At 32.2% G+C, this 20,841-nt stretch overlaps 1 protein-coding gene across 4 annotated transcripts in view; it reads right to left on the reverse strand.

The window, feature by feature from the left end:
* Positions 1 to 20,303, reverse strand: part of LOC129799060 (calcitonin receptor) — a 42,636-nt gene extending 22,333 nt beyond the window's left edge. The window contains exons 1-3 of one of the 4 annotated variants that reach the window (XM_055842665.1): positions 19,446 to 20,302; positions 19,127 to 19,354; positions 2,047 to 2,401 (exon numbers count right to left, since the gene is read on the reverse strand). In XM_055842665.1, the coding sequence (XP_055698640.1) occupies positions 2,047 to 2,206 (160 nt within the window). In that variant the 5' untranslated portion in view covers positions 2,207 to 2,401; positions 19,127 to 19,354; positions 19,446 to 20,302. Of the gene's footprint in view, positions 1 to 2,046; positions 2,402 to 19,126 lie in introns of all 4 variants that reach the window. The other 3 variants (XM_055842667.1, XM_055842668.1, XM_055842666.1) reach the window with 3 other exon arrangements.
* Between the last annotated feature and the right edge of the window lie 538 nt (positions 20,304 to 20,841).

The following is a 20,841-nucleotide window of genomic DNA, read 5'->3' on the forward strand; positions in this document are numbered from 1 at the left end:
AACCCCTATTGGCACTTTTGTCAAAATGTGGAAATTTATTTAATGTATCTAATAAAATGTAAGTAATACGATGTTTTCTCATTTATCTACGTTTTATGATAAAGATAAATGTTCAAATTTTGTATTCCAAATTGTACAGAGAAAGGTGTCAATAAGTCCCGACCTAGGATGATTAACTAACGAATGGAGCATTTTAATTTAGAAATGGTATATTTTTCTTAAATTCTTTATAATCTTTAAGTCTTAGATCCCACAAAAATAAATATAACACGAAATGGTAGGCACATGTACAGAGAATATATTTTGATTGAATTTAAATGCCAAACGCACAATAACTTTTATTTTGTAAACATGGTTTTGACATTTCAATGAGAGTGAATGAAACAGAGATCTAGTTATCTCGTTTTCTCTCATAGGAAATTTTGAAAACATATTTACAAACAAAAGTTATTGTGCGTTGGGCAAAAATGTTACTGGTGTTACAAATAGAAAATTTGTCAGAGAAATTCAAAAAATTGCGAATTTTACGACTTTTTCATATAGGTTTTAGGAACTGTTATCCTCGTGCAATCATTTTAAATTTTGAGCCAATAACATAACATTAGATATTCTTTCATTTGGTAAAAGTTTTAAAATGATTACATTTGGTTTTATACCAAAACTAAAAAATCACTTAAGAAAAAATATACCATACTTCTATGTACGGAAAATGTATGATAATGCTCCGCCCTGGTCCTGACATGAGTTCTTAAAGTGTCAATAGGTGTGCCTTTCACCCTATGGTTTTCTTTAGTTTTAGCACTTAAGCATGGTCTTTAGTTCATCTTTAAGTGCCCTTGTGGTCTTTGGATTGTCCTCTCAGGTTACAATTAAAAAAAAACTTTTAGAAAAGTAGAACTTCAATATAATCCGCATCGTTACCTATAACCGAAAATTTTGCAATTTTGGATTTTTGGGGACTAGAATTTAATCATACTGAAGGACATATTTTTCATACGATTTGTTTGAATTTTAATATTTTGGAAAGGTCTTGAAATTTCCAATCCGGCCGTATAGGTCTTAAATTGATAACGAATCGGTGAAGTATTGTTAAGTGATTTATTGTGTTCGAATCTTTTTTTTAATGTTCTGTATATATGTTTTCAATCTACGATTGATGGAATACCTGGAATAATAATAGGGGAACTGGATTTTTTTATCAAATACCCTAAATATAGGCAGTTCTCCTTTGTCCCGAAAATATGCATAATCCCGGGACCCATGTATGGGCTCTTTAAGAAATCGTTTCCCAATTTATTGTTATCTTGTTTTGTTGTATTTCGGATATGAAATCCTTATAGGACCTTATTATGACCTATTCTTATAGGAAATGGTTCCCTGGCAAAAATAAATGTTCTTCGACCCCATGTGCTAAACGGTGAAAGATATTGACATTCGGTCTTCAGGTAACTTCAGGTAAACAAAAAAGGGTAACTTTAACCCCCAATATGCCTAAAAAGGGTAATATTTACACCGATTTCGGATCAATACTGCAGGGTAAAATAAACATTTCCGGAATGTTATTTTAACTTTTTCGGATTTCTCTCAGTCAGTGTATGGTAGCCGAGATTCTTTCCAACTCGAAATACTTGAAAATTCGATACGAATTGAATTTTGGGGGTGAAAAATCGCGTCGAACAAACTGTTCTCGAAGGCAGAAAAGAATAACCTATAACCCATAAGACTATTAGTTTATCTGGACTTGTCACTGGTTTATTTATGAAATTGGGCACTTTCGAAGTACGATCTTATTCTCCTATTCCTATATAGCATTAGCGTTTTTCTTGTTTTTTTTTTAATTCTGAAAAGCATGAGTCATGCCTAAGATAGCCCTGTGCTCCCCTATTAGAGCTCTGTTTCTTCTTTAGATGTTGAATTCAATCAGAATTCCCTGGAAAGGACTTTTTTCAAACTTTGTCCAATTTTATGGTGAGAGAAATACTTTCAAATTGTATATTCCTTCTTCAAGCGCAGACGTGAAGATATATAGAAACAAATTCCACTCACCTGATTTATTTTGATATTCCGAAGCATTCTTCTCAGTTTTCATGCATTCATAATAGAGTCGCGTAAGCAGGGCCTTCACGTTCGGAATTTCATTGAGGTCCTCATTAGTTGATGAGGGAAGTTCTTTCTCATCAATTCTCGATGTTGTCACCATTTCCATTTTATTAGGATGAAATTATCCTTGTGTCCTCTCTCTTTTCCAATTTATTGATTCTAATGATGATCCTGATCAAAATCCCATGGATTCAGTCGATGGTTCTTCTTAGAACATAATTCGATTTGACACTTTATAAATTATTCCATTTCCACTGTGCATCTTCTCCTCTTCACTGCCATTATCTGCTCCTGTATATCACTGGAAATAAGATATATATCTGCTTTATGGACTTTTGTCAAGAGAACTTATAAAAGTCACAATGTGATAAATTATTGTTGTTTCATCGTATTCATTTCTATGTTTTTCTTTTATATTTTACGCTTTCTGGTGCATTGTTGGAGTATTTTATTAAAAATTAATCCCTTCTCATTTTTTTTTCAAATAAAATTTCTGACCCTTTTTTTACGATATCACCATTTGTGGAAATATTTCAATGCAATAAATCACAATGTAGTATTTTTCTCAAAGTTAAAAAACCAGCCTTGCACTGGGTGTTATTGAATTCGCATTTGGACTATAAGGCAAAAAAAAAGAAATAATAATATAAAAGACAATAAAAACAAACAGTGCAGGTGAATTTAATTCTGTGAAAGTGGATGGAGTCCGCTGTTGGGAAAAACAAACTTTTATTTGTTGTTTTGCCCTTTAAACAAATATTGCAAATTGAAGTGCTCAAGGAAACAATCTCAGACAAAGTTCTCCATTTAGCAATAGTCCCCCCGGTATCCACTCGAGTAAGAACTTATTTAAATAGAAAACAAGCAATTGAAAATGGAAACCATTAAATTCTGTTTATTGCAGACGTATGTCTTCCACTCGATTTTCTCAGGAAAATCACATTAAACTCGTCGTAGAACATTTTTCCAAATGAAAACTGAAGCTTCTTATGGGGATTTAAGACGAAGAATTGACATGGAAATACGCAATTAAACAGTTCTAAAAGGTAATAATTAATAGGTTTTAGTATTACATGGATGAATAATTAATTGGCGGTGATGGTGGTTAAGTTCCAACAGAGATATCAAAATCATTGGTATGGTAATAACGCAAATATAGACAACAGCACAAGGTCGCTGAATTATTATCAATTATTTTCCTTTTCGAAGAGAGGTATAGGACAAGGTTAGGTGAAAGTGCGACAGCTTTGATTGTGGGGCAGCTTTGAAATTGGGGTTTTTATTCTACACTCAAAGAAATGCACGGTTAAATGGGTAAGTAACACAGGGTTTGTCTGTCAAACTGATGGTAAACCCTGTTTCAATCTAAAAGTGGCAAGGTTTGATGTACAAGTATTTTTTAAACCCTGTTTCTATCAAACCTTGAAAAGGTAAAAAGTCAAACAATGTCACGGATATTAATTAACCTTGCCGTCAGTACACCTTGGCAAGAATGAAGACCAATCCTCGTCGTTATTATATCTTAAACCCTGTTTTCGTGAAACCGTGACAAGAGTAGGGGAAACTGGGGCAAAAAGTCACAAAACGGATATTTTATTTTTTTACAAAGTACTCAAACGCCCCAGAAATTTATAATTAGCGCAGTTTTCTAGGAAATTTACCGCTCTACAACTTTGTGAAAGTAATTTTCCTCTATTTTGTAAGGAAATACGCTTGTCGAGCCGTTTTCTAAAAGGTAGTTTTGTGACCATTTTCAAAAATGCTGGGGCAAATAGTATCAAGCATAGGATATTATCATATTTTAATTCGCTTTGTTACGGGATTCCGTAAATTAAAAAAAATACCTAGATAAGATATTTTCATAAGAAATTTATTGCATTACACCTTTACAAAACACCATTTTTTCATAACTGAACGATAAAAACGATTTTCAAGCTATTTTAGAAAAAAAACCACACAAAAGACTGCAAATCCTTTGACCAATGCAAACAACAAGCGGCGAGACATCATAATGACGTTTCTTTTCGCCGTGAGACATCAGAAATTGCTTCGCTTTTTTGTTACTTTTTACCCCAAGGAGCCATTTTAGAAAAAAAAAACACACAAAAGACTGCAAATCGTTTGGCCAATGCAAACAACAAGCGGCGACACATGGCAAAGACGCTTTTTTACCGAGAGACATCATAAATTGTTACGGTTTTTCTTACTTTTTGCTCCATAACTTTTGTTACTTTTTTCATAATAAAAAGATTTCTTGAGAGAAGAATCTGTGTAAAATTCTAAATAGATAGCGGCTTCGTATTCAAAGAATCCAAGTCATTTAGGAAATAGTCATCAGTGCATAAATTTTGAATAATAAGTAAGTAATAATTGATATATTCTTCAAGGAAAATATTTTAAAAATAGGGCTAAAAATTTTGATATTTTTTATTATCTAAATTTCTTGTTCGAATTCGAAGAAACAAACAACATCGAAGAAGGTTTATGGAAGCTATTTGTGGTAAAAATTTTAAGCAGCTATCTTATTTATCTTGGAAGATATTGAATTTTGAAATTTACGATTTGTGACTTTTTGCCCCAGTCTCCCCTATAGCTTAACCCGTGACACAAGTAACACTCAACCCTTGTTTTCATAAACCCATGTCGAGTTGAAAAACAATCCTTATCGTGAGATTATTCAAACCTCGCCTCTTTTAACCCTTGTTAGGATTTAAAACAAATTTACTTGTAAAATAATTAAATAAAACAATAAAATTCTTATTATAATATTTTGCTTCACTAAGGAAATAGAAAAATCGTGGCTATCATAAAAAGTTGATAGCCGTTATTTTCTTGTTCTCTCAATAGAACAAAATATCATAATAAGAATTTCTAAGTCTTATTTAATTATTTTACATGTAAATTTGGCTTAAATTTTAACAAGGATTGAAAAATAGTTTCTGAGAAGTTTTATTAAACGAGATATGAACTTCTCATATATACATACATCACTGTTGATATAACAAAAAAATTATATTATTTTAATTAAAAAATTAGAAATTATTAAAATTTTCCTTGATTTTCTAACAATATATTTTCCTATTTTTTATTATATTTAGATCCGGAGATATGATTTTTTATTAATAAATGAAAATAATGTGATATCACAGACCATATTTAATAAGGATTTAATAAATTATCTTTATTTATTTAATATAATTGAATATTCTTTTAAGTACTTTACATCAACAGCATGAAAATAAATCTTTTAAACGTGAGATAATATACATTTTCATGACTTCTTCCCATCCCTTCGTATATACCTTTCGTTGCTCGATCTTTACGGAAAAAGCATTAAAATCTGCTTATCTTGAATTTACATAGGGGAAATGCTCATAATTTTGTCCAGTTTCTTATTTTGGACACTTTGAAGATAACATTGGACACTAAAAATAAATTGATTAAAATGATGGATTTTTATTCCAATATTTGATGAAAAATGAATTCTATCGAAATATTTGTTCTTTTTGGAAGATTTTGACACTAAATACGTTAAAATTTGAATATGATTTGAGTTGAAATTGCTTTGTTGAAAATTCAGTGTGAGCAATTGCTTACGAGAAATATGACAGAACTTCGTGGCTTACTTCAGTCTTATTTAGTTTTGGTGAAGTACTAACAAAGTTTGTTCGCTGTTTTTGAGTGATATTATTGAATATTCATTGAATATTGTGTTGATTCACGTTACTGATGATTTGTACATTTGACCTGAAGTGAGATTTGCCTTGTGAATTATATTTTTCGTGTGAAAAATGGGAAATTTTTTAAGACATTCACCAGTGAGGTGATGATTCTTATTTTGGACAGGTGTTTTTCTCACGAAATTTCGTGAAGTTTTAGCTTTTGTGATGACTAGGTTGGACAAATGCCTGGAGAAACAAAGGAGCATCATCTCTACGAAAGAGATGTAGCGAGAAATGCCTTGAAAGGCTCCCGGAAAGGTCAGGGAATGAGCGAATCCGCACGTACTTGGAGCACCGAAGTCAACTCACTTTAATTAATGTTTTGGAAAGTTTCCGGGCTTCTTGTGACATTCTACGTTTCCCTTACATGAACAGGAAGAGGACTTGGTAAGATTGGTTCATTAAATGAAGAACAATGGGCATCCTATTGAGGCGGATTAGCTGTCCAAATTTACAGCCAAGTTGGACAAATTAATAAACAAGTTGTCCAAAATAAGAGCCAAGGTCACCTCTACTTATCAATTCATTTTTAAACGTATTAAAACTAATTTTAAAAAAATAAGAAGATAAATAGCTTGCTAAGTTTCTAAACAACCCTTCTGAAAAGAGAGTAACAAGAAATGTCAATTAGTATAGAAAATATCGCACTTCAAACTTGGAACTTCGATGCTTATAAGCAGACTGTCCAAAATTATAAGCACTTCCCCTACTTCTATTCTTAATGCCGTAAGAAAGTTTATGTTGCCAAAGAATTTTGTTATCCTAAAAGTGCAAGAAAAGTCTGTCTGTAAATACGTTAGCCCATTGGGAAATTATAGAGGTCAAACGGTTAGATATAGAGACTTGGCATCAACAAGAGTGTCTCCTACGAAAGACAAAGTCTTCCAAATCTGCGATACTTGAATAATTTTTCGTTACTGAAGTGACCTTCAGCCATTCCTTGTACCAGTTCTCAAGGTCGAAAGATACAAGGGCTCGAAGAGCTTTACTTCTTAAGAGACTATAACAATACGTCTGAACAGTTCAACGTCAATTAAAGCCTGAATTAATCCTTATCTTTCGTATCTTACTTTCAAGAAGCTCCCATACAAAATATACGCGAGGGACACTGTCGCTCGTAGCGGCGAGCATTTAAACTACGAAAATTATGTTGCCGACCATGTAGCTCAGACAAGATAGATCTTGAGTCTTTGAAAATCTTTCACGAAAATTTGAACCGTTTCTACACTGAGAAAAAAAAGAGGCTGCGATTAACTTTTTTCGTCATGACTTTAACACTTTTTGGGTGTAAAAATATATCAACATTTTTTAATGTTAATTTTACACCTTTTAAGGGTAAAATCAACATGAAAGAAGTGTGACTTTAACCCATAATACACCTAAAAAGGGTAATATTTACACCGTTTTCGGATCAATACTCCAGGGTAAAATTAACATTTCAACAATGTTATTTTAACTTTTTTGGATTTTTCTCAGTGTAAGAAGCATTTAAGGCGTCTACACATTTAGAACAATTTTCCTAAAAAAAGCGGATTTTTGACAGAATTTTGACGTTTCTACAGTGCTGTCTCGCTATATGCACAGTTTGGGTACTTTTTTTGACAGTTCTCTCTCTGAAATTGCACAACTTTTTTTGAAATTCCCAACGGTTTTTTTCTTTCTTTTAATAAATTATCATTTTTTTATTGTTCTAGAATTTCCCGTGTTATTTTAAATATAATATGAGACAGAAAAAATAAAATTAAGAAAATTAAAAACAAGAAAAAATAGTTAACAAGAAAATAATTTTCTTTATTGTCAAAATGTAAACAAATTGATTTTGAATGCAACCGACATAAAAGCTGTGCATATAGAGAGTGTGCATATAGAGAGACAGCACTGTACCAATTGCAGGTAATTTCTTTCAACAAAACAATTTTTGGCAAAAGTTGATACCATGGGTTCCCCGGGTTCCCAGGAAAAATGTATGGGTTCCCTCTGAGGTCCCTGGCCAGAGTGGATCGAGTTCCATGAAATGACTTATCTCTTACTAAAAAAAAACAATAAATGATCAGTATATAACTAAATTTTAGGACATAGTATTCTAGTCATAACATCGAGCAATCTGCAATGTTGGAAAGCCTTTGTGCTCTTGCTCCTTGTATCTGTTCTTGCAATATTTATTTCGGGAAAGAAGACAAAATATCCAAAAATACACACATTAATATGACAGAATAAATTGCATATGGGTAAAATTTGCTAAAATGGTCTTTAAATTTGTTATGTGAAGAGAGCAAAGAGATAAAAAACAGCACGGCAGTGTGTGTTGAAAATTTTCAACATCATATATTTTAATAATAAGACAATATTTACATTTCTGGAGATAAAGAAGTAAATATTTTCCTTCTGCAAATTTTGATGAAGTGCGCCTCTTTTTGGTAGCCGTGCTACATTAGAATTTTCCTTTATTTTTCAGAAGACAAATGCTCATTATTTTAACGATATATTTTCTTTCTCGCACTTTCCTCTGGGGCGATTTCTTTCGCCATGGTTCCTTCCTCCAGACTGTTTGGTATTTTTAGTAAATCGTATGGGATGTTCATTTCCCGACATTCAGTTGAGAACGAAAAAAAATCGTATTAGAGAAGTAATGAGGCAGCAAATGGGAGGAACATTTTGAGATAATATTTGGAGAAATTGAGCCAATTGTGTAACGCCCAAAAAGAAATCACAATTCTTTTTTTTGGAAGGAAATTCTTTTTCAACGTTACGTTTCAATATCACACTTCCTCGAGCCATTCTTTTCTTATTGTTTCAATTTAAGCCACATGATAATCAACATCCGCTCTTATAAATTGTAAGAGAGAGCATTTGAATTTGTCGCCTTCAAAATTTATTCGTTTTATCAATCCCAATAATGTCACTCACACTTACGCACATTGTTTGATAATTCTGGTCCAAATATTTTAGAGATGTTCCCCATTGGTGAGAATCAAATGCAATCACAAAACATTAGAATTCAAATTATGTTTGGCTTTGACAATCAAACCATGATATATCTGCAGTACCTGGCTGAAAAGGTAGAAGCAATTGACATCAACATTTCGTTGACATCAATGGCAATTTATAAATATTTGAATGTTAATACAAAAACAAGTACAAGTATTTTTTCATTTATCTATACTTCAAAAAGTTAAACTATTTATTAGATAAATTAATATAAAAAGAGATGGCAGCTTTGCGGAGTGCTCAAACATAATTCATGCTTAAAAAAAGTACATTTTAGAATATATTAACATGAGGAACGAGCAGACGGACAAATAAAAAATAAATCCGAATGAGATATATCATTTACGGGACATAACCGATTAAGACCGTTGCAGGAAAAAAAAATAAAATAAACCAAAAAATGTGGTTTTGAAGCGTAAGGAGGGGAATGGGTGGAAAAAACACAGTCCTAGATAATATTGCCTCATGGGAGGGTCGTCGAAGACTGGAAGTTGATATCTCTTACCGTTTGGCCTCTGGCAGTCTCAGAAGCTTTCGAACAAATAAAAAATATTTTTGAAAATATTTGAGAAAGATACAACAATTATGGATAGGAGAGACTGGGCGAAAACTTGTCAAAACGCATATTTAATTTTTTCACGAGCTCTAAGAAAACTTAAACGTTTCATAATGAGCATATTCTTATAGGAAATTTACTGCTCTACAACATTGCACAAGACTATTTTGTTCTATCTAAAAAAAAAATGGGATTTTCGAATCATTTTCTTATTCATTATTTTCTTAATAAGTAGCCTAATACTCCAAAAATAGGGCTCAAAATTTCATTATTTTTTATTTTACATAAACCTTCCTCGAATCCCTAGAAACTTTGTAAGTTTAAGAAAGTTCATGAAGGCTATCTATAATAAAAATTTCAAGCCTCAGTCTCTTTTATTTCAGAAAATAGTGAATATTGAAATTTTCGTTTTGACAAATTTTGCCCCAGTCTCCCCTACCATACCGATTTATGACCGATTAAGTTTGAAGCTGTCGGGTTAGAAATTTGGAAATCTTTCAAAAAAAATCGAAATGTTTTTCGAATGTAGACGTTCAAGGACGAAATATTCACCTTGACTACATCTAAAACACGGTTGATGACCTGAAGTCATTATCTCTTACCGTTCGGGCTGTAGTCGTGTCACAGTGAATTTTCTCTATTTCTCTCTCTTCGAGTTCGAGCAGTACATGATAAAGATAAAAAATATCAAAACAATAATTAATCTAAAAAATTAAATAAGGCACATTTTATTAAATACCATAAAATTCCAAAAGAAAAACAAACTATTTTGTTCTACATTATTATTTTTTTGTATATAGCTTGATAACTACGCGAGTTTGTTAATTGGATCGTTAAGTAATTAAAAGAAATTTCAAAGGAATTGCAAAAACTATAAGAATAATTGTTATAATGTTGTAGAAATTATTATGAAATGCTAGCATGAAAGGTTAGCATAATTTCAGGAAGCAAAAGTTATTTTGAAACGTTCATGAACTATATTCAAACTAGTCCAGTTAATTTCCCTTTTAGATATTGATAATTTATAAACATACAGCATAATTAATTAATTAGTTAATAAAGCTGTATATTTAATTATAAAATAAGTACATATGAAATTATTAACACCAAATAATATTATTTTCAAAAGCTATGCATTCGTAGTCCCTGTTCGATTTATTCCTATTGATTTGTGTTATTTTAAACTTTAAAATGTTTACTACACAAATTTCAAATCAATCTGGAAATTCCGTGTATTGCAAGCTTCTGGTTTTGAACTAGTCTTTCTTAGATTTCTTTTACAGAATGTTGTATGGCAAAAGGATATAGCAAAGCGTCCTATCGTTGCGGAATGCTCGAACTCACGACATTCGTGAGTTATCTTTTTGCATGATTTTTGGATGTATAACGGTTTATTACCCATTGAATTGATTAACAAACCAAAAAATGATTTTTCAACTAGAAAATTGGTTACGAAGTGTGCATGGTAAAAATGTTTTTGACAATAGTAACATGCGTATGTATACGTGCAAATAAAAAGTAATATTCAAGGAAAATAAGTCAATTACGATAAAGGATCCTTCCAAAGTAGTTGAACTTTGAACTTCAGTAATTCAGGATGGCGAGCTTTACGAAATTCTCGTCCAGACCCAATTTATTAAAATTGTTAATTAAATTCGTTCACAAACTTTCAGAAAATTAAACAATTTCAAATCTGGGACACTTTCTCCTAATTTTTAAAGTAGGTGTGCAATAAATCTTATTAATTGAAAAAGATAGAAAAAAAATTAGTCATTGCAAAGGTTAGGATCGTACAAAGTATGGGCCGGGCATTTTTCCATAATATAGGGGAATGTTGGCATGGTTCGCACAGATTGAACCTTCAAACAACGTAAATTTTCTCTTTGTTTACAAAGAGCTAGTTCGTCATGTCTTATGCCCAACGCACAATAACTTTTGTTTTGTAAATATGTTTTTGACATTTCAATGAGAGTGAATGAAACCAAGATCTGGTCATCTCGCTCTCTCTCATTTGAATTTTGAAAACATGTTTACAAACAAAAGTTATTGTGCACTGGTCATTAGCCATAAGATAGATAATTATTAAGCTCATGAGACGAGATGAGAAATGTTAAGTCAGCTCTTTGCAAACGAAGAGAAAATTCACATCATTTAAACGTTCACTCTATGCGAACCATGCCTACATTCCCCTACTAAGACTTTTCTAAACCTAATAATTTTCCACTTGTCAAGATTACTTATTTAAAATATATGATTTTTAACGTGTTTGTCAATTTATTACCCACCTAAAGGTCAAATGATGAAACATATCAATATTTGCTCTTCGATGACCCCCCATATAAAAGTAGTTCTTAAGGCATATTATTGATTTTCCTCTTTTACTGCTGGAACTCCACAGAACAGTAATATATAATCTGGGTAATTTTTAGAAATTACCGAGGCAGACATTTCGTCGTTATACGAAAATCCTGTTGAATCATTCCTAATATCGGTTTTTCAATATCAAAGCTTTGAAAAGCTTAAGAGAGCGTATTTCTCAGCCGAATAGGGTTTTTCTTGGGCTCGTTGGAAAGGTCTTGGAATTTTTGTTAAGTATGAACCGGTTTCAATTGGTTCGAAACCGGTTATGAACCGATAAGTATTTTTTGTCCGAAAATCAATTATGTTAAACAATTTTTGAAGTGTAGCATCTAAGTCATGAGTTCGAGCACTTTGCAAAGCTTGAGTTACTTTGCCAATCCTTTTAATCACCTACAACTCAATTGAGTAATAATGATTAAATATGCAGTCTTAATTTTAGACATAGGGGAAAGTGGGACATCTTTGAAATTGGGGCACCTTTGAAATTGGAATTTTTAGCCTATTTTTAATTAAAATTGAGCCTTATCGTGATATAATTAAGGTGCATAAACAAATTGAGAAGCTAAATTACATTATGATATGGCTCAGTTTCATTTAAAGATAGGAGAAAAATTACAATTTCAAAGGTGCCCCACTTTCCCCTATACCTTATCCCGGTATTTTACTTAATTTAATATAATAACTGCATAAAGCGGTTATTGCACATATTTTGATTAAATGTTATCTGTGTTAATTTTGGTTAATTTCTTAAAGGTAACCCCAATGCTGTCAAATAAATTTCCTTACAATTATGAAGCATTTGGTAATTCAAAGCAAAATTCTTTTTGATCGTTTTTTTTTAAGTATATCGCTTTCAATTTAATACAAATCCACTTTGTTCTTTAGAATAAGAGTGTTCTTTAGAATAAAGCGATAAATTTCGCAGAGTGGTTGTATTAATGAAATTTCAACATCTTTTATTTTATCTGTCTGACTCACCCTTGTTATTACAATGGTTTTATTGCTACTTTAATATTCATTTATTAGATTAAAAATGCTATTTCTAGTGTATATCATAACCCACACATGATCCCAGACAGAAGGAGTTGGAGATAGAGGTGCAAAAAAGAAAAACAAGAAGAAGAAGGAGGGTGTTTTGAGAAAGAAAATACACTGAGAGTAAAATTACTTCATGAAATAAAGCAATAAAATAAAATAAGAGTGCCTCACATAAGTGTTAAATTAAGCACACAAGTGAGGGACCAATATGATGGTTTAGTTGGTTATTTCTTCAAGCCATACCTAAACTACGATTCTTATTGCTCGTTTGGCAATGCAAACATATAAATATTTGGATTGAAAAAAAAAGAAGATTACTAATATGACGGAGTTTCAATATTGAGTGTTCTGTATAGTGGATTTTTGTACCTTTCTTCTCATCTTGAGCTCTTAACGTTCTTTCATATATATTTTTTTTGTTCCACATCTTATCGATGGTTGTACTTTAACATAACATTCCCATTTCGTTTTCAATATTTTCTAAATATAATGAAATAAGAGTAGAAAAATATTATGTGGAGAGCAATGTGTTGCAAAAATTCTTCCATCTGGTATTCAATTTATGAGAATTTCACTCAATTTGTCTGACTTCCAATATCTTTCTATCCCGTGAACTTCTTTCTCACGTTTGACCTTCATCGAACAGTTGGACATGTTTAGCCAAACGCATCATTTCACAATGATCGGCAACATACTTCGCACCTTAATTCCGACAACAACACTCACATAAAATCTCTTATATTTACGATTTAGGGCTCAATGGGTGGGTTTGTTTGATCTTACTTCTCCCAAGAAAACAACTTAGAATGATTCCTAAAATTTTAAGTTCCTTAAGTTCTTTGAAAACATTACTGGATACCCTAGTGTTTCTGCCTGATAAATATGTCAATATCGATACTATTTCCTTTCCCAATGGCTTTCTAAAATTTTATGGAGGATAATGTGTAGAATAATTTCCCAAGACACAGAAAATTTCGCTTTTCGTGGGAGTACAGTAGACTCTCGCAAATTCGGTTCTTTTAAGATCGGGCTACTTTTTAATTCGGGCGGCAATTAAATTCAAAAAAAGTTTGTTGGCATTTTTAAAGTTTGATTATGAATGCCAAATGAAGCAAATGTGCTCAAATTTGCCATGGTTTGTCTTAGTTCTGATGTGATTTTGCCTTATTAAGGAGTTTTCATGAAATTTAGCATAAATATGAGTATGCAAACTCAATATGTATAATACAGATGAATAAAAAATCGTTGAATTTCAGAAAATTTGTCGTCCGAATTTCTCTCTAATTCGGATGACATTTCGGTTCCCAATGCCAGAATTTGAGAGAGTCTACTGTAGCTATGACACATCTTTAAGAATTCGGGATTTTGGATTTCAGGATTTTGACCGGGACTCGTTAAAAACATGATATTTGAATTAGAATTGAACTAATAAAGGAATATTTATATAATTTAGAAAGAATTTAAATTTTTGGATATTAAATAAACTATTGAATAAACTATTGGATATTCAAAATGATATTTGAAGTTGGTTTAGGGTAAATGTCCTAATTCAAAACCATTTCCAGACGCTTCAACTTTGACAGAAGATTCAACACATTAAGTTGACAATTTTTCTTAAGAGAATTACATAAATTTGCTCCTTGACTCTTCTAGAATGTTACTGTTTAGTGAAAATTCTTTAGTAATACTTTGAAAACTTCTTAAATACCGTCGTTGCGGGTGACTTTGCACGTTTTTTCGCTATTTTTCAACTTTACCCTCTAAAAATGGACAGTTAAAGTGAAAGGAGGGGAGTGAATGGATAAAATTATTTGTATTCAGTTGTTAATGAATGGATTTTGTGCCACTAACATTAATTTTATAAAATTTTACTATGTTAAAAAAAATCAAGAAAAAAGGCTTGCACTTGGGATAAGGTGCGGGTGACTTTGCACTTTTTAATAAATTTTAAAAAATCAACAATTTCTGATAATAAACGACAATGAAGATCTTCACATCTAAGGGTAAGATGCACGAGATCTACAAGTTGACGTGGTCGCCATCTTGATTTGACGTTTCTGTCCGCCATTTTGAATAACTGTCAAACCCTAAAACTGGTCCGATTTGGTTGAAATTTTAGTATGTTCTAGCTGATGTCAAGACCTTTCTAAAACGTATTTATGTTCCAGTCTACGTCAGGTATTTACCTTGATACAGAGGCTCAAAGTTTAAAATTTTGTAATACTCATATTTTGGCGGTCTTTATTTTTTATTCTTCAATATTTGAAACCTAAACGAAATGCATCAGTAACCGTTAAAAATAGTTGAGTCTTTAATTTTATATATTTATTTACTCTAACATAATTTAAAAAAAATAAACGAAAAGTGCATTTAATATATTTTTTTTATTTTTCATCTTTGCGAAAACAGTTTTTAAGATTCTCAAATAATGCGCTGTTATAAACAAAAACATTACTTTTCTTTTTGTTTGTTTGTTAGATCTCATCGCCTAACGATAGCGCTGTCTTTTTTGTGATGGTTTTAATAAAAGAAGCTCCCTGTAGTTCTGTATTCATAAAAATGTCAAAATTTTGAACTTTGAGCTCCTATATCCAGACAACCACTTGACCTAGGTCGGATTTTATATATGTTCTGAAAAGGCCTTGGCATCAGCTACAACATACTAAAATTTCAGCTCAATCAGATGAGACTTTTGTTTTGACAGTTATTCAAAATGGCGGACAGAAACGTCAAATCAAGATGGCTACCATATCATCTTGTAGATCTCGGTCATTTTATCTTAAGTTCCCACAAAATTGGATAATTTTTAGCCAAATACTTCAATAATAAAGCTTTAGAAAGACCATTATATGCAATTTTATAACATAAATCATGCGGTCTTATGAAGATAATAGGGAAAAAAAATATTTTAATAAAAATAATCAACAAAATCGAAGTGGATTATTCTAGCCAGATAAATTTAGAATAGATTTGGGCAATTTGTTACTCTGAAATCGATTTTGGAATTGCACCTTCAGATAACTTTTTCACGGAGTCGGTTTTTGACAAAATACCTATATTTGCATTTCATTGACTGTTACTGAAACTACAAGTATCCTTTTGAGGATCATTGTACCTTACTTGGTACATAACATATCCCTATATACTTTGACATGGTAGACCGGATTGGCGAACACTATCAATAAGTGCTAGAATTTATGATAGTCTTACGGACAGCAGAGTGCAAAGTCACCCGCAACGACGGTACAAGAAAATACGAGAGCGTTAAATGCTTCTATTGGAAACAAATTAATCCAAATGGAAACAAGGGAAAGTTTCTAATTGGAGACAAAGAGTGTAAATGAAATCGCGACGAAAGGCTTCCAAAACCTTGTTGAGTTGCTCTTAAGTGCAGGATTTGTTCTTATTCCTGGTCTTTTCTCCTTGCCCATCTAAAACAATAAGAAAATCTCTCCAAAAAAAATCATATTTTCGGGGTTTCCTATTGAAGCATTCGCAGACACTTCAGAAAAACACTTTTTGTTCATGAAATAGGCAATTATTTCATTTGAAAACTTTACGTATCGTTAACAATAAAGAATAGCACTTAATTTAACTAAAATTAGCCAGAAATATGACATAAATGTTAAAGAAAACGAAAGTACAACAGTCACCAGTGTGTCACAGTGTGTTTTTCATTGGAAAACATGGTCGATCGATGAAAAATTCAATGGTGAAAAGGTACACTTTTAATTTTATAAGAAATTAACAAATTAAAATATGTGAATATGAATGGATTTTCGCTTTATTTGGAGCAAAATTAACTATAAAATGAAACTGTGGTATAGAAAATATACAAATATAATAATTTAGTTACTGTATTTATCATGAAAACAATGATGTTTCCATTTGGAGTAGCGAAAAATTTCCATTTGGAGCAGGTTTTGAATTTGCTTAGTTTACCCTACGTAGAAATGAAATAAAAAAAAATAAGGATATTTTGAAACTTCCCAACTTAAGGGTCATTTCTATTAAAATTTCTTTTCTTGGTCATGAACTTCTTAATGATTATTTTTTTCTTCATTCTTATCCTATTTGTTTTAGTACATACTTGTACTAAAGTTCAAACTTTGCTCTTTATATTTCTGAAATCTCTAAATAATTTAAATAAAAAATCAACACGAATAGGCTTTTCCACTTACCAAATTTTTTGAAATTAGGTTTTGAATTACATTTCAAAATTTAGGCATTTTTACCATTGAAAATTAAATTCTATTTAATATATTTTTAAGAGTTTTAGGAATTATTTAATTATTATTTAATTATGAACAAATTTAGAACTTAAAGAGCAGTCCAATAATCGCGGAAGTTATGGCAATAAGAAAAATAATAAGTAAAAAGACTATTAAAATGAATAATAGTTCTCCTACAAAAATCTTGTATTAATATTTAAATACCTTATTTACAAAGAAGTTTAGATTTTTTGGTAATTCAAATTAAAATTTTTATTGAGCATTTTTTGTATCATATAGGGGGATGTGGGCCACCTTTGAATTGGGCAGCTTTTAAATTTTATTTTTCTTCTCTTTTAAAATGAAACTGGGCTATATCACAATATAAAGGCTCAATTTCTAAGTTGTCCTACTCCTCCCTACTGAAAATTTAAATATTTATCTCAAGTGTTTCTTATTAGTAGGAAAAAATGGGGTACATTTGCAATTAGGTTAGTCTTCCACATTTAAAAGTAGGGGGATCTGCTTATGCTCCGTACGATCCCATGCTTCGTAATGACTAAATTTTTCTTACGTTTCTCAGTGACTCAAAATCTCACCTTTTGTGGTCACAGGTGAAATGCGACCTCGTCAGATAGGGTCCAAATTTTGGATTTACACGTTTTAACACTCATAGATCACGAATATCATATGCGCCAAAAGATCAATTTCGTGGACGTCCCGTCCCGTCCGTTCGTCCGTCCGTCCGTCGTATAACCACTGCTGGAGAGAGAACGGAAAGAGATATCGACAAGTGGTTTTCAGTAAAGGTTAAATGTCGATGGGCGGCTAGAAGTAGGCAATGTCAGATCCACCAAAATGTCTTGACCGAATGTCAAAATGTCTTGACCGAACTGCATTTTCGATGTTATGAAGGGATTTCGATGAAATTTTAGTATATTATATCTAAAATCGAGACTCTTCCCAAGGTGAAACCCATCCATTCCCACTCCAACCCACTGACTGTACCGACTGTACCCCGACCCTTATTATATCCAAATGAACCAGACTCTATCTTTAATGTTTATTAACCGATTTCAATGAACTTTTCTTTCTTTTGTTTGCATTCCCTACTCAGACTATTCAAGATAGAAAATGACCAGTGATAAGCCCAGATAAGCTTATGGTAGCAGAGATTCTTTACATGTCGAATCGCATCGAGCCAATTTAATCCATTTCGACCAACAAGAACAGTTTTCTAGACGCGATTCTTTACCCCAAAATTCAACTCACAATCGACCTTTCAAGCATTCTGAGTCGCACGCTTTTCGAAGTCACCTGTAAAGAATCTCAGATACCATAAGCTTATCTAGGCTTTTAAAATATGGGTGCGATCAATCACATTTATTAAGAAACATAGAAAAAATTAGTCATTACGAAGCTTAGGATCGTATGAATCATGGGGCACTTTCCCTTACTTGAGACTTATCATAACGTAATTTAAAGTTTAACAATTGGTTCCTTGAGTTAAATTATATCACGGTAAGGTCCAGTTAAATTTCAAAATATGAAAAAAGAACCTTATTTCAAAGTTACCCCAATTCAAAGATGCACCAATTCCGCCTAATACTCTAAAAAATCTTGTAAATTTTATTAGTTAAAGCTTTAAGAGCTTTAAATACTTTAAAGCTCTATTCAATCAGATACCGCGATTGCACAGAAATATTTTGGGAAACTAAATACAATTACAAAAATATTTTTATTGATTCAATTTAACTTCTGCTGACAAATTAAATATTGACTAGTTTATTTTTAGAAATATCTAGAAAATGCATAAAAATCTTGTGTTTTCAGTTTCAGAAAGCTTTTATGCCAGAGACTTTATGCCTTAACTCTTTCGCGTCTTTAGGGTCATATATGACCCGGGGAAAAAAGTTTCTTTTTGGCTATTTACATTAATTGAAATCTAACTGGAGTCTTGAGAAAATGAGCCAAGAATCTTACATCCTTCTATTATGATGTCGTGCACGAACAGATAGATTTCAATTAATGTAAATACCCAAAAAAAACTTTTTTCCCCGGGTCATATATGACCCTAAAGACGCGAAAGAGTTAAGGCCAAGCTTAAGGCGGAAAATATAAAAGAAACTACTATTTGACTATTTGCTTACCTCGTACGCATTTGTTGCTGAAGATTTGTTCTGGTCTGAAGCAATTAAGCTTGAACTAATTGGCGGCTCAGGGCAGAGAATTGATTATGAAAAAGCTCCCTCGAAAAGCACCGGGCAAAAGTCCACTATTATCGGCTGAAGCACAATAAGCAGGAAATTCTATCCTTTTCCAATTATGCTTGACTCCGAAAATCAATTAAAATTTTGCACTCTATTTTCTTATTTTTGCTGCTGAAATTCAATCATTCACCGTTTAGTAGTAATCATCCAATTAAGAGCAATCAGCAAGAGAAAATTTAATTAAAGGAAAAAGAACTACCTTAGATGATTGATAGGAATATTTTATTATTGTTTTTTCTTCTTTTTCTGTGAAATTCTCCTGGGAGAACAATTAAGCACTACGATAAAAATTAATGTTTTAACTTGGAGGGTATTGCTATAATCACATTAATTGCTGAGCACTGTGTATAGTAAAGTACCATTACTGTCACTTTGCTTGATATTAGATGATCAGAGAGGAAAATCAATTGAATTATAGAATCTCTAACGATATTTCACTCATGATACTGCACAAATTTACGACACTGTTACATCAATTGTTGAGGGTGGGATTTCGTTATTTACAAGTCTTTTAATGTTCACAATAATTCTTCAGTGTCTTTAGATCCACAATTACGCCGAAATATCAATTTTTCTCCTTGATTGTTCTCTCATGAATGTTTTAATGATTGCAATAAAATATCTTGGTTTCTCTCTCGTGTAACTTCCTGTTTATATCATTGAAGTGCGAAGATGAAATATTAAAAAAAAAAACCGAAAAATCTCAGAGAACGGTAGCACAAAAATCACTAATATCAAACTTTTTTTTCTTGCCATTGACTTTGGAAGTGATAGTGATGAGAAGCTCGAAGGAAAAAAAATAAACAAAACACGTCAATTGAGATGTGAAATAAAATTTTTAATGGAGCCAAAAGTTGTTATTTGTCTACTAAATAATTCGTGAATTTCTTTCAGGGTCACCCAGACGCCGAAGGAGTGTACTAAAAGAAGTAATTCTTATGTCTCAATTACTGTAGTCACGTTGTTACTCGGTCGCGTGCCAATTGGAGACTGACTCCCGATGTTGTTGTGTACCAACGGCAAAAGCAGCAGAAACTTTGATTTTCGGTGAGTATCGCAACTACCCAACTTTTATATGGAGCATGTGGGAGAAATTTTCAAATGGGAGCAAGTAGCATGTGTAGGAGAATCCTCTCAATGGACAGACTCTCCTGGGCATTGAACATGTGGAGTTGATCGAATTTTATCCCATATCTTTATTCTGTGCCATGTCGTTTATTCAGTCGCAGCCCAAGAAGCATGTTAGCTTCCAAAGGGATTCATATGAAAAAATGGGTATCACAACTTCCCATAGGGGAAACTGGGGCACCACCAAACACTGCGATTTTTTAATCGGATATTCGTCTTCAGAGGATAAGACCTATAGGAATTTATAGGCACTATAGGGATGCTTGTCCACTGAAGGAATGGTCGAGATAGTCCAAGTAGTTTAGAAATAAAAATTACTGTTTGGTGGTACTGGTACCCCGTGTTTGGTGGTGCCCCAGTTTCCCCTATTCCCAAAATGCTCGAAAAATGGGAGGTTTGGGAGTTCTAGAGATTTTTCAAGATGCAATCTTGTTGAAATTTCCAAGACCTTTCAATTAATTGCATTG

Source organism: Phlebotomus papatasi, chromosome 1 (assembly GCF_024763615.1).
Source record: "Phlebotomus papatasi isolate M1 chromosome 1, Ppap_2.1, whole genome shotgun sequence".
NCBI lineage: Eukaryota > Metazoa > Arthropoda > Insecta > Diptera > Psychodidae > Phlebotomus > Phlebotomus papatasi.